Below are 14,555 nucleotides of genomic sequence, written 5' to 3' on the forward strand. Positions count from 1 at the left end.
CGAGCTGTGCTGCCCATGGCTCGCCCACTTCCCTCCTTCCCTTCCATCTCTCCGGGTAGGAGGGCACTGAGATAAAGGGGAGCGAGCGCAGAGGCTGCCTGTCTTCGGCCAGTCTGTGCTTGTACATTTCCAGCACAAGTGCAGCCCATGAGTACTGCTGAGTCAAGCAACAACAAAAAAAATAAGGCAAAAAGGCTCCAGTTTAGGTCTATACAGACCCACAGTACTAATGTACAAAGCAGAAGACATCTTGGAGAAGTTTGTTCACTTCCAGGCTTACTCTCAGCCCTTTAAAATCCCCATACAACCCTCCAATTGAAGGGCTGAAAAAATGTTTGACTATTTACAAAAACGGGTAGTATATTTTCTAAGTGTATAAACTCCAGTATTGTGCAACAAGCAATCTCTCTGCCAAAAAGCAACAGAAAGTAGTGTCTGGTTATTGACTGCAAGCAAAACAAAAGGCTAAGAAAAACAGGCTGGGTCTGTAACTTCTCTGCATTGCAGCAGCCATTGCCAGGGTTGCCATAATCACTTATCAACATGGGGTGGGGAGGGGAGTGTTGCATCAGCCTTCACCTTTGTATTTAAATTAGGTAGCCTGGGGCATTATATTCTCCATGAAAAACCCAAACATTTCGCAAGGCCTGGAAATCCAAAGTCATCATCCATTTTCTGAATAAAATGCATTTGTAGCAGAATCGATTGCACGTCTTTTCACCCAAACGCTTGCATTTTCTTCTTTCCACCCTCAGGTGGTATGAAGTGCACACAACTGCAAACTGAGGATCCTGGGGTTCGGTGGCCGTCACTGTGGAACCTGAGTTCACACTGTTTGCACACTTCTTACTTATTTTGTAAAGTGGAGCTCAAATTGGAAATATCCAAGCTAAGACCAGCATGCCCTGAGCAGCACAACATGCTGTAGTTTGTTCCTCAGCAGAAAAACGCTATTTTAGCACTAAAGGCTGGAGGTTCTCCACAAGAAATTCTGTGAAGACCGTAAAAATGTGAAAAAAGAAGATGGGATACAGTAAAAATTATCTGTGTGGTCCAAGAGTTATATTAATGCTTCAGTTCTGCACTGGGGATGCCAGAGGGTAAATTCCTGCCCCAACCCTCGACTGGTTTATACACTTAGGGACCTGTTGTCCTTGAGTCTGTTCATCTCAGCTAACATGAGCTTGGTTTTGAGCCTGCTGACACTGCAAGCTCCACAGGCTCCCACCTGCGTGAGGAAGTAGCTGTGTTGAACCCATCGCTGCAAGTTTCACTGGCTGTCCCCTCACTCTGCTATGGCGTGCTGGCGAACAGCAGCTCTGTTTTCAGCCCTTCACTGCCTTTGCTACTTTGCCAATCACACTCCCCCCGCACGCAGCCTTCTCTCCTCCAAACTGAAGTCCCAGGCTTTTCGGTCCCCCCCGCCCCCGTAAGGCAGCCACTCACGGCTCCTGCCCTCCTGCACCTTGTCCAGCCCGGTGACCTCCTCGGGAAGGACACGAGGCCAGGCGGAGGTCCCTACGCGCTCGCAGCGCAGCGCCAGAGCCTCGGCCCCGCCGCGCCCCCAGGTGCCCGCTGCGGCTGGTCGGCGCTGGCCCTGCCGACAAGCCGCCCGCCGGGCACGTGGAGTCGCGGGCGCGAGGGAAGCCGTGGCACTGCCCTGCGGGAAAGCCGCTCGCCAGCCGCAGTCCTCGGCCCCGGTACGGAGCGGGACGCTCCCGACGTGCCCCGTCACCCGAGGCTGCACGGTGCTGTCTCGTAAGCAGGGAGACGAGAGAGGCTTGAAGCATCCCCGGGGTGCCCCCCGTGTTAAATCCCGTCTTAAAGACCAGCCTGAGCGAAGACCAAGTACAAAAAGGTCAGAAAGGTCAGCGTCGAGATTCGTTCGCTTGTAGCAACTGGCCGTGCTACACGAGGGGCTGATTTTAGGGGGGTTCTGTTGCTGCGCGAGGCCACGCAGGGCTGGGTGTGACCCACGGCACCACAGCAGCCAGCAGCGTTTGGAGCGAGACAGCACGGCGCACGGGAGAGCGGCTTTCTCCAGCGCTCTGGCACAAAGCCATCCTTCCTCCTCAGGAAGGTTCAGAGCCCGAGGACTCCTGCGTGTCTGCTGCCCGGGCATTCCTTTTCCACCCTGTTTACTCCTTACCAGGTCTGCCAGACCACTGTGTACACGGACAGCTCATTTTCCACCAAGTTACAAGCTCCGCATTCCTTGATTGCTTACATTTACACGAACATTTGACAACAGATTCACACAGACATTTGTTAACGTTCACACTTTGCTGAGTACATCCCAAAACGAATTCTAAATGAAATACTGAAATGAATACTGCAAATTTTTGCTTTCCTCAGAAAGCCAAGTTTACACCGAAATTCTTCTTTAATAAGAGCTCTCCGTTTAAATGGATATATTTCTTCAGTACCCATAAACGAACATACTCTCCTTTTGGATAGTATTATGCTTTAAATTAGTGGTGCATAAATACCGTTACCTTTTTTGGTGAAAAACTCCTTGGAATATTTCCCCAACATAGCGTATTTTCGAGGGATTTTTCCCAGCAGTTCAATGATCAATGCTATGTGGTCTGCATTGGAGAACATTGCCAGCAAAACAGAAACATACAACAGTTTAATCAGTACATTGCATGCACACACTAACACTGGCCCGGTACAGACAGAAATAGATTGATCCTGGTGAAAAAGACACATGCACCGTGGCTAATTTGGAAAGATGCTTTCAGCAAAACTTCCTTCTCAAAACAACCTCTGGGTATCAGCCGCTACAAACAAGTTTGGCTACGTACTTTAAAACGTACCAAATAGTTATTTTTCAGGAAGTTTAGGTTAAAAAATAAATAAAATTAGTTTGTCACAGATTCCTGTGCACTTTGTTTTTCAAAAATAAATTTTTGTTGCGTGATTTCAGAAAATGCTCCTCAGCGGGACATGCTACAACCAGCAACAGCAATTCCACTTCTGTCTGCATCATGGCACCTTTCAAAAAGAAGAGGTACTACCTCTGCGATTGAAGAATTCCCGAGAATATTTTCCAGATAGAGCAAAGTGCCTTGGGATATTGCCTAGCAGCTCTATGATGTGTGCTATGTGGTCTATGAGGGAGAGAAAAAAAGGATACGGGAGTGGAAGGGGCAGGGAAAGGATGGGATAAAAAAGAAGAGGAAAGAAACTGGAATTAGTAAAAAATCTGAAATAGTTTCAAATCAACAATGTTTGCAGCAAGTCCATGCAGAGGTTTCCAGGATCAGCAGAGCTCTGGCATCATTAGTAGCACTTAGGAACAATGAATGATGCCCACATTACCACTGCAAAGGGCATTTACAAGCAAACAAGCATGAAAATGGACAGGTATACAGATGGAAGCAGGAGTTAATTCTCTTTAAAAAAAATAAATAAATTAGTAATTGCCTAATTCAAATAAAAATACACAACGTAAACATTATTCCAGTGTCAATCTTATGAAGAGAAAATACTACGAAATTCAAAATTGAGGTTTCTTTTCTAAACTAAAACGTTGTTATTCTCAATCAGGTTTCCACACATATGCAATCTTACAAGAAGGGCAGTTTAATTCCTTCAGGCAGTTGTTAAGTAGATGAGTATCTGCAGAAGGGAGTTTTTGCCCACCCACTGCTAGTGATGGAACTTAAAACTAAAAAGAAAAAAAGTGCATTTATGTTCTGAAAACAATGTGTATGAACAGTTCACTCAAAAAAACAAAAATTAAGCCCACTGTAAGCTCACTAGAAATTTGAGAAGAATGTGAAAATACACAGAAACTCATGGAATAACTCAAAGGTTCATACCTTCATCCCTGGAATAGTCTTCACCAGAATGTGGTTCAAACAAGTAATCTCCAGTTGCTAGCTCAAACGCCTATAACACAACAGACATACTGATGGGTATTTCAGAGAGAAGGCTTTTCATCTTAAAACGTCAGCAAAACATCACAATTATGTTGGAGCCACGAGGGAGCCAGCACTCCAAGCCAAAGGCCTCCGGTGGCACCTGAGGCTACTCACCTGGAAGCCAACAGGCCCGCACAACCTCGGGCCTGAACCCCGGGCGTTTCTGCCTCCACGGCCGGGGGGGTCTGAGGAGATGGGAAGGGGTGTGTGGGAGCACGGCCCTGAAAACCAGCAGTGCTGAAACCCCTCGCCAGCTGACCACCGGGTTCTTTGTGTCGCATCCAAAGCCACGGCACCGACCCCTGGGGCAGGAGGCACGGCTAACGGCGTGGCGCAGGGATGTAAGGGGGGCACCGGCGTGAGCTGAGGTTACACATTTAATAGACTAATGCCTTAAACCGCGTTAAATGTGTGTGTTGGTGAAGCTGAGAGATTTCTGAATATGTGGTAAAGAGCTACACTCGTACCTGAAGGCTAATTATCGGTCAGAGATCAAACACTGGGGACTGAAGTAAAGTCTGAATCAGAAATAAAATCCCTTTATAATTATAATTAATCACTTGAAATTACCAAACAGGGTAAACTTCCTTGATGACTAAATCTGGAAGTTTTTCAAAAGGTCTTTCTGTTGAACCCAAAGTCAAAGTAATACTGCAGTCATGGGGTAAAACACTGAGACTCCCATTGATGAAGGAAATCAGATCAGGCAGAAGGATGATGATTGATCCCTTCAGGTTATTGCAGCGCTTCCACGGGATGCTAACCCTACACTGGGTCAAGACAAAACCTATGGGCAGTTTCTCCTTACAGCTGTAATTTGTACTGAAAGCCTCAAGCACTGAAATAATTATGGGAGCCCATACCCAGGTAGGAGCACGGACTCATCCAGCCTGACTTGCTAACCAATTCTCTTCATGCTCTGGATCACCCATTACCCAAGCAGCCACAGGAACCTAATTTTTTTCCAGGTGGTATAAGCATCAAACTGCTTTCCATCTCCAAGAGCAGGGAAAAGCATCTGAGCCACAAAATCATTCCAAAAACCAGGCAGAGCTTGCTGGCACAGGGAAGGAATTTCACTGTCAGAACATTTACTATAAAATATTGCAAATATTACAATATTTATAGAATATAAACACACACTTTTCCATTCCAATTTGTACCGTGGAGCTGTTCAATCACCTGCAACTTTAACCTGTTTATGGGCACTTGACTTCTTCAAGCTGGGAACTGCAGAGTGGTCCAAGCGGGCTATCGCCAGACCAACTCGCTCCAGTCACACAGCAGCTGACACAGCCAGAATGCCCTTTGCGGGCATCTTTGTTGATCCTACAAGCGGGCATTTCTGAAGTCACCAAGCACTCATACGCAGTTGTTTACCTTTCTTCTTCTTCTGCTCTGAGTTTGAGACTTTTTACAGCTTAAAAAAATCTGCGGGACTTCATAAATTATTACCAGGTATTTAAACTGAAGAAAATGTTAGGGTAGCCAGAAGCTACCCATGGAGAACGCAACCCAGAGAGTGTTGTTGTTCTCTTGAGAGGAGACTGAGAAGCCACAAGAGTCCCCTCCTTATCTAATGGGAATATATTCATTGAAAAAGCTGGGTCAGCTGTCTTCGGAGAGCACTTGCCGAAGGGGCTGATTCCTGACATTAAGGAACTCATCTCTATTTAACAGATTCCTGAAGAACAAAGGAAATGGAGTTGAATTTAGCCACAAAGGTAAACTGCAGAAGAACAGAGCTTCTGCCCCTCCCAAAAATGAAGTATTAATAGCTCAAAACGTCTGTGTGGAGTTAAAAAGATTAAATTGGAAAAACTCTAACAGCAGCTCACAGAGAAGCACAGGAAGCAAGCACACCAGAGCGGGGCACAGGATTTTCGATCAGACTGTATTTAATAGGAGCTGCACTCCCCCACAGATTTAGGGTATTTACGCCACCCTTTTGCTGAAGAGAAACTAAAGCTTTTCAATATTATGATGCTGCTTCCCTTTTTCCCCTTTTGTATAGCCTAGACTCCTGGAACCGCAGCATCTCAGACATTTCAGCCCGTGACTCCCCCTAGGCCTCTGCACCAGCCCCACAAAACCTCCTGACTCAGATGCACACAGGACAGCCCAGAGACAGCCTTGCCCTTTGGGTGCTGCAATAAATATCCTGAATGCTCTCAGCAGTCGTCCTGGAAAACACCTCATGGATTCATCTGTAGAAACCTGGCAATGGGATCCCAGATACCTGCACGGTACTGGCTACCTACCGCGGGACAAATGGCTTTAACCAGCTTCTTTTAACAAACGATAAATCCCTGACCTACGCTTTTACTATAAAGTAACAAACAGGGAGGTGATGACTGCCCTCTCCTCAGCACTCACACCCGTATCTGGAGGCCTGTGACCGGTCTGGGGCCGCCAGTACAAGAGAGACCCTGGTAAACTGGGCAAAGACCATGGAGGAGCCCTAGGAGGGCATGGAGCAGAGCCCAGGAGGCAGGAGGAGAGGCTGGGGGCGATGGGGTTGTGCAGGCCAGAGGAGGAATGGAGAAGGGCGGATTTAGTTGCTGTACCCCACTGCCTAAAAGGCAGGAACAGAGAACACAGAGATTCACCGCTCTCAGGAGGGAACCATGAAAGGACAACAGGGAATGGACACAACATGGGAAATTCAAACCAGGTACGAGGAAAAAATCCTTCAGAGAGACAGGCTGAGCACCAGGACAGGCTTCTCAGAAAGGCCGTGTTAATGCCATCTTGAGAGGTATGTGTAACGCTCAGCTGGGTGAGGCTCTGAGCAGCCTGATCCAGCCTTGACGTCAACCCTGGTACAAGCAGGATGTAGACAAGACTACAGGACCTCTACAGATGCCTTCCAGCCAAAATATGTCTGTTATTTCTACAGCGCTGCACATACAGGTTAGTCATATTTATGCAATTTCTTTCCCTTTGAAAATATTCTCTTTTTTTTTAAACTACTTTTTTTTGAACGAAACTCTGAATTATCGTCTTATTTTTCTTAATGTTGACATTTACCTCCACAGGAATCAGCGTTCCAATTATTATATGGAGATAACAAACGAGATACAGCACGCTTAACATATGGCACAGAAGCCCAAGGCAATCATCCATCCTTACTGACTGTATTGGCAATCACTACTTATCACTTCTCTAAGGCTATCACAGAAAAACAGTCTAGACTGTTTTTCACCATCTACAGATGGAGAACATTGCAGATAAATGGTCACCCTGCTGCTTTTGCAGGCTCTGGAGAGGCTACAATTCCTTCCCTGCCATGTGGCTGTGCATGAACCTACCACAATACGGAACCGTTGGCACCGCTACCACATATTATGGATCCATGTCTAATCACACAATTGGAAATAGCTACATTTTCACTGTATGACAGATGTGTACTCAATCTGGTGATTGAAAATGGCTGCATGCCTAGGGAAAGATGTCTGGGAGAGGACGGGAAGAATAATTCACTTGGCCTTCATCAGGCTCCCTGAATTCCTCTTACAAAGCCCCAGCTGAAAAAGGACAACAAGCTAGAGGCCAGAATTATTATTTTGACAGACGAGATCCAGCTCTTGGCCAGAGTTTCTCCACCCCAGCTGAAATGAAGAGCTGTGAATGAGAAAATTGTAACTGCTTTAAAAATAGACTTGGTTTTAAGCACACTGTTCCACAGGTAAGTGGGAGCATGAAAAGAAGAGCAAAAAGCTTTCTGAGAGAAGCACACCAGATAACAGGTTGTTCTCCCATGAACATCTTACTCTAATGATCCAGGCAATGGAAGGAATATAAAAGGGATTTTGCACGGTTGCTGCTTGGAAAGAAAGGTCAGACATACATGGGATGCTTGAAAAGGAAACAGCTTTATATTATTTGCTACATTCCGAGCTCAGAATCATGCAAATGCTGAGCATTGCCTTGAAAAGTCAATTTCTTTGGAAAATCATTTACTTCTGAATGTTTCAGGTTGTCCACCCACCACCTTCAAAGCAAAAGGGTGCACAGTGATTAATAACAGCATTTTGTACTGTATCTGCCTACTGAAAAATATGTGCAACTTGAAGTTTTTCTTCTCTCCCAACCAGATTTTTGATTTTCCATTTTTCCTCAAAACGCTGCTTCTCTGCAGACCGAGGCTGGCCATCACGCCTTCGGTGGAGTGCCACTCGCACGCACCAGCACGATGATACTCATGATCCTATGGGGACACGGCTGTTTTCTCCCACTGACAACACAAAGAGTAGTTAAGGAGAGTCACCTCCCCGCTCCTCGTTAGAGGACATTATGCAAAGAATTAAATTGGGGGCTGAACAACAAGCACTTACGTTAAATGTGTGTAGAAGTTACTACACTCCGCTTATTCTTAATAAAAAAGAAAACAAACATCACTGTAAGCTTGCTTGCCTGGTCCCATAAGCTGTAATAGCATTCCCCCTTACTATGAAAGCTGTTTGCTTGCCTCCTTTTTCCTCTCACCCAATATCACCAATACAAAGGTGATATTTCCTTAATCATTCCTATTCTCTTCGGGTAGAAAAAGCACCAAGTACAACTTCTCCTTCTCGGACTTCCTGACGGTCTACAGCTATGATGTATTAGCGAGTTCTCATTACAAAAAGAAGATATTTCAGGAATCACAGCTCACCACAAAAGCCACCTCAGATACGTGCTAAAAAATATTGTCTTGTTAATGTCCTAGCTTGTGATAGAGTCATCTCCTCCCCGCAGCTAAAACAAGACTGTACCTAATGAACAACACGATCAGCTGATGAGACTCATCGTTTCAGGTGCTTTTCCTGTCTCCAATCCAAAGAGCATGAAGGAAAAGCGGTGGAATCATGGTGCTTGCAGACATTTCCAGGAGCAGCACAAAGGGATGCCCTTGACCAGTGCTAACTCCCTTATCTCGCCAGCACTTCCTGGCAGCAGCAGTGGGGCACTGTGTTCCGTGGGTTTGGAGATTTAGGAGATGTTAAATCATGCGGTGCCTGCTCAGTTTGTGCTCTGCAGAAAGAGACTCTCTCAGTACTGCAAATGAGGAAATTCAGCCTGATAAAGTCAAGTGATCAAGGGTGGTTTCAGTCCTGTCAAAGGCACTGCTGGATCCAGATCTGCTTCTTTTTTGGGTGAAAATGAAAAAAAAAACTAGAAATGTACCTCCCTGTTGGCATAATTAAAGTAGGCTTTAGTACAGCAAGGGAACATAGTATTTTCTAGACTACACTAACTGTGAAGAGAGATTTCCAGTGTCAGCTTTGCATGAGAGCAGTTGATAATCCCACTTAAACTGGCCACATTGTTGAAAGAAAAAAAAAGGCACTGTGCAAGTTCCTTAGCAAAATATGTAACTGTGCAGCAAATGATTGCAACAATTACTCATGCTAAGGTCCCTAAAAGTCTGGAAAAAAATGGTTACACTTTGTTGCTTTCTTTGCTCATCAGAGAACAAGCAAACTCCTCTGTCATAGTCTTGAAAACCCCACTTGCATTTAATTTCTTTCATCAGCTTCACAGCACATCATGCATGCATAAGCCTCCAAAGATGCTTCATCCTGTTTTCTCCTTGCTATCTTCCCCCGCCCCCTTTAAGACCCTAAAATTCAGATTACCTGAGCAGAGGACTGGTACTGGCCTGAGAATACCCCCTTTCATCCTTCAAATCTGATTCAAAGAGGTACTTATCCTGTTTGGGGCACAAGAACTGAGCCATGCTGAATCATCTAAAATTAGAAGATTCAGCCCACAGGCTCCTGGCTTACAATGCTACTTATTCACTGACATAACACCATAAGAAAAGGAGCTGTAAGGTTTTTAGCACCGAGTTACTTCTCCCTCTTTTACCCGGCTTCAGTTACATTATAAGCTATTTGGGTAGAGTCCTTACATGACTCTGTTTGTGTAGACTTCCAGCACAATTAATCCTGATCAGAATCTCTGACTCCATCGTACTGAGTATAATCTAAATACAATGTGACTGTTCTCTCCTAGGAAGCTGCATCAAACACACAGGGCTGGTGGCTAGATGCAGCCAACCCGCACTGGCACAGCCCACCTAATGCGAGCACTCTGCGCAGACACAACACAGCATGTCCTAAAAGCCAGGTTCATAAGGGGAGTGCTCTGCAAGTTGCTGTGCACACATGGACACAGACGCTTTGCCTGCACAATGCACCATCGTTTGCTTTGTAAAAAACATCACCACCATCTCCACTGTCAATACTAAAGGTCAATTAAAACTGCTGATGAATGGCGTTGTGAAAAAAGAGTTTGCTACTGTTGTGATACACCACAACCTCTATGCCTGACAGCAACGCTTAATGCCACAAACACAAACCAATGCAAGAGCCAGCAGCTCTGCTACTTGCCAATGCTATTCCCACTGAGCAAGATTATTTCATTAGCAAGCAACAGGCAATGAAAAAGGCCTTAGGCTCAAATGGAGAGTGATAAAGCACAAGACCAAGATGCCAGGTGAAGCCTGACCCTATGCACTCCAGTAGTCCTCCACAAAACCTACAAACCAAGAGACACAAAAAGATCGAGGTGCTGTATGAACATATACAGATGTCAGCTACTGACACAGAAACTCTAAGGACCCTAAATTAATTCAAAGAAAGGCCCGTTTTTATTTTTTTAAATGGATGTGCACCATCTTTCAGTAGATAAATTGAGACAAGAAAGCTTAGCCAAAGTCAAAATCATTATCAGAAGGAAAGACAGAACCTGTAATTATGTCACAGCTCCCAGAACAAAGCCAAACTCACCTTTCCAGAACAGGTGCTCAATACTAGTCACAAACATCTCTAACAGTGAAATGATCAGGTGAATTACTTACCCTGAACACAACCTCAGATTTACAGTCACTTATTAAGATATAGACAACCCATTTTATTTATTTATTTATTTTTCAGGCAGTGAATGAGAAATACCATATGCTGGTAGCACAGGGGTGAGCTGGTAGGACACCCTGTGTGCCCGGGGGTATCACACTGGGCAAGGTAAGGAGGCATGGAATATCGTGCAGAAAAAAGTAATGGCAATGCTGCTGGACCACTCATTTTGCACAGCAAAGCTTCCGAAATGTCCTTAATGACATTGGACCTGCCATATAAGCAAAGCAACATTTCAAAGAGATGGAGAATCACCTTCCTCTCCATTGAATTTGAAGTCTTAGACAGCATGGCTAACAGAATACCTCAGCCACATTTTCAGCCAGTCAGATCAAAATAAATACCACCTTCAGCTCCAGCAGACAGTCCCTTTGACAATACAGCTAAAAGTAAACACTCCAGAATTAAATAAGGCAACAAGAGCAAAGTAACCAAGGAGGACATTTTGTGAAGCACACTTAGGTACAACAGAGAATCCAGACTTGAGGAAGCAAGTGGGACTCTCATGGGATTAAAACGCTCCAGAACTTCACTGTTCTTAGATACTACAGCAACTGGAGATAATCAAATCATGATTTCCAAAAATGGCCTAAATAAGTTAATTGGGAGTTTGCAGTTCTGCATCAGTCATGTTTCTGCATGTTTTAATATTTCAGCACATTAAAAGTCCTGCAGAAAGACAGTTAAGGTGTTCGGTTAGTACCTACCTCCGAGCTGTATTCCCTCTGATTCAGGACGAGCACTTACACTGCTCTGACCCACTTCCTAACCACTCCGGAATGAAAGCAGATCCCAAGGAGTTTTGAAACTATGAATTTCTGGGGTGAGCTTAAGGCACTGATCTCTATCTTCTACATGACTGCACTTGTACAGTGAAGATAACTGAATTCAACTATCGTATGTCAGTGCTGTAAGACTGTAAAGTTTCTGCAGTATTTTTAAGAGCAAAAATACAAAATCTGTGGCAGAAGATGGAAGAGAATTCTAGTGTTCCTGCCTCAAATGCTTTACTATCTTTAAAGCTTACATATGAAAAAAGCAGAATTATATTTTTCTTATGAAAATAATGAAATTCCATACCTAACTGTGAATCTGAACTAAGATACCCCAAGTGGCAGAGATTCTTTAGGTTTTGTTTTTGTGAGTTTAAGAAAGGACTTGCACGAAGAAAGCAATACAGCCTATATAACATGAAAAAGAATTCGAGTGTAAGGGCCAGGATGACTGTCACAGAGTGAAACAGCCCAATATTTGCTTGTATGTTCATCTCCTCTTGTACAATACAGTTTTTCAAAACTCATCCAGTCACTACAACTATTTAAAAATCACATAAAAGTTCTTACAATATGTGATAAGAACTCATACATCATGTCAGTAGCTAGTGCCCTTCCAAAGATATCTTTTCTATTTAAAAGGAACAAGAAAGTCATTTACAACTCACACCAAGTATCAATTAGCAGGATGCAGGTTGAATCAGTACAACCTTAAAGGAAGAATACAGAGTATTCAACACCATAAAAAGGTATTGGGTTGAATTAAGGTTAACAGAGTATCAGGTAAAAGGAATGATAAGTCCCTATAGTAATATTATAGATAGCTACGAGAAGACAAAGAGAAGACTCATTAAAGAGTTCACAGAATTCAGGATCAAAACTGTGGAAAATTCTCTATGCTTCATTTTCAATGTAATAGAAAAATTCTACATTTTGCCTCAAAACTGAAGAGTAAATTTAGAAATGGATGTTCTTTTCTGTGTACTAAAGCAAAAGCTAGTATTAAACTCCAGAGAAAACATACTTGCAAATTTACTTATGGGTTAGTTACTTCCAACACATGGCTTGCTGAGCTTATAATATCTGTAGGATTTTATGTTCCTTTCAATCCTCCTCCTCTCCCTCTCAGTTCTGCAATTCTTCTCATCACCCACGCCTGCAAACTGTGTCTAGTATTTAAGTGTTCTCCTCCTCCTCACACACTTACTCTTTTCAGACATGTATTTGTAAAATATAAAGATTTGAATAAGTTTTCACTTTTAAAATAGACAAAGGTACTTCTAAATGTATTTCCAAAACTATCTTTAATGAGAAAATGCATGTATCTTGTCCTCAAAGCAAGATTGCAAACAGAATCAATGTTTCAAAAAGTTATTTTCATTTTTCCTACTCTATAAAAATATATCATTTCAGTTTTACTGTGTGTTAAAACTAATTCTACAGAACATTACCACATATTTTACTAATAAATTAAATTCCATCTCTTCAAGTTTAGAATCTAAAGCTGTGATTTGCAAACCAAATCTGATGAATGTTTTCACTGAAGGTGGCAAGAATTTAAAGTATTTCAGTATTTTGCTACTTTATGTAATAAAAAGGAATGGAAACACAGCGAAGAGTTGCACAGATTCTAAGACAGGAAGGAAACATGCAGTCGTACGATTTCAATTAGATTTTGACATTTAAAATATACCTATATTTTCCTTCAAACTTGCGTATTTTAGACTGCAGGTTTAAAATGCATCAAATGAAAATTAGAAACTTCCTCCAAAGTATTTCCTGTTGATTAAGGGTGCTTAAAATATTGAAATAAAAGAGAACAATCATCAGTAGCTATCTGAGAGTACGTAATTTATAGTATTATATTTGTGTCAAAATGTCAGAACCATCCTCATCAGGATCCCTCAGTAAATAAACGACAGTTTTTTTAGGAGGTTTTAGAATACGTATTGTATTGTTCTTACCATACATGCAGTACTCCAGATATCAGCAGGTGTACTGTAACCTGCTCCTATTAAAACTTCTATGGATCTATATTGTCTTGTCTGGATGTCCTCTGTGAAGTGTTTATGCTAAAACAGAAAGAACCACGTTAACAGGAAAAATGAGAAATAAAAAGGACTGTTCTAAGTAGGAAGGCTGCATAGCTGACCTGATACTTACCACCCAGCAGGCATTCCCCAGGTCAGCAATTTTAACTCTAATTTTATCTGCATTTCTTGGGTCCAGTGGATTCACCAGTAAGTCAGCAGCACGAGTTTTTGCTAACACAAGCAAAATGCAAAACAGTTAGTATTTAGAACATACTTTTCATTCTCCATAAGCAATTTTGCCTTGATCCAGTTTTGTAATACCTTGAAGACATCACAATCATTTGCGGAATGTTATGAGAAATTAAAGCAACGTAAACAGTATTTCTTACCTTGATTTCTAAATATCCTTACACATTTCAAGTGCAAATTGTTTGCGTTATTAACAAATTGCCATATGACCATTATTAAAATACCTGAAGGAGCTCCTAAGCAAAAATAGTGCATGTGTTTCCGTAACAGAAATGTTAAATCTCAAACTCCAAGAACTCCACAGGAAAGATACATTCTTAGAACAGTTTGGTTAAGAAAATAAATCCAGCACTTCCATTCTTGACTAAGGCATATACTGTCTGCCTACTTTTGTTTGTTTTATTTTGCCCCATTGGGAAAAAGAGTTACTAAAACCTGTATAATTTCAGAGCCTAGCGTACAGTTATCCATTTCACAGATCATTCAGCACTGAATCAAAGTTCTCTGAAGGATCTGTTTGCATTGAACATGATTCAAAGTGAAATGGCAGAACTGTAATCAATTAATCCTGCAATCTTTATAGGCTCCTGGGACACTGGAGACCCTAACACACGTTAGGGTCCTGACAGTGCAGGACTGCTGCTTTTTTGTTTTGACAGACCACCACCC

The 14,555-nt window shown here is 42.9% G+C and overlaps 1 protein-coding gene across 10 annotated transcripts in view; it reads right to left on the bottom strand.

The window, feature by feature from the left end:
• SRPK2 (SRSF protein kinase 2) overlaps positions 1–14,555 on the bottom strand; it is a 144,805-nt gene that overhangs the window by 2,744 nt on the left and 127,506 nt on the right. For 5 of the 10 annotated variants that reach the window (XM_080575348.1, XM_080575353.1, XM_080575351.1 and 2 more), the window contains 4 exons: positions 13,768–13,868; positions 13,569–13,676; positions 3,828–3,897; positions 2,496–2,588 (listed from right to left, as the gene is read on the bottom strand). In XM_080575348.1, the coding sequence (XP_080431474.1) occupies positions 2,496–2,588; positions 3,828–3,897; positions 13,569–13,676; positions 13,768–13,868 (372 nt within the window). Of the gene's footprint in view, positions 1–2,495; positions 2,589–3,020; positions 3,114–3,827; positions 3,898–13,568; positions 13,677–13,767; positions 13,869–14,555 lie in introns of all 10 variants that reach the window. The other 5 variants (XM_080575350.1, XM_080575349.1, XM_080575352.1 and 2 more) reach the window with 2 other exon arrangements.

The sequence above is a fragment of the Anser brachyrhynchus genome, assembly GCF_964034855.1.
Source record: "Anser brachyrhynchus genome assembly, chromosome: 1".
NCBI classification, from domain to species: Eukaryota; Metazoa; Chordata; class Aves; order Anseriformes; family Anatidae; genus Anser; species Anser brachyrhynchus.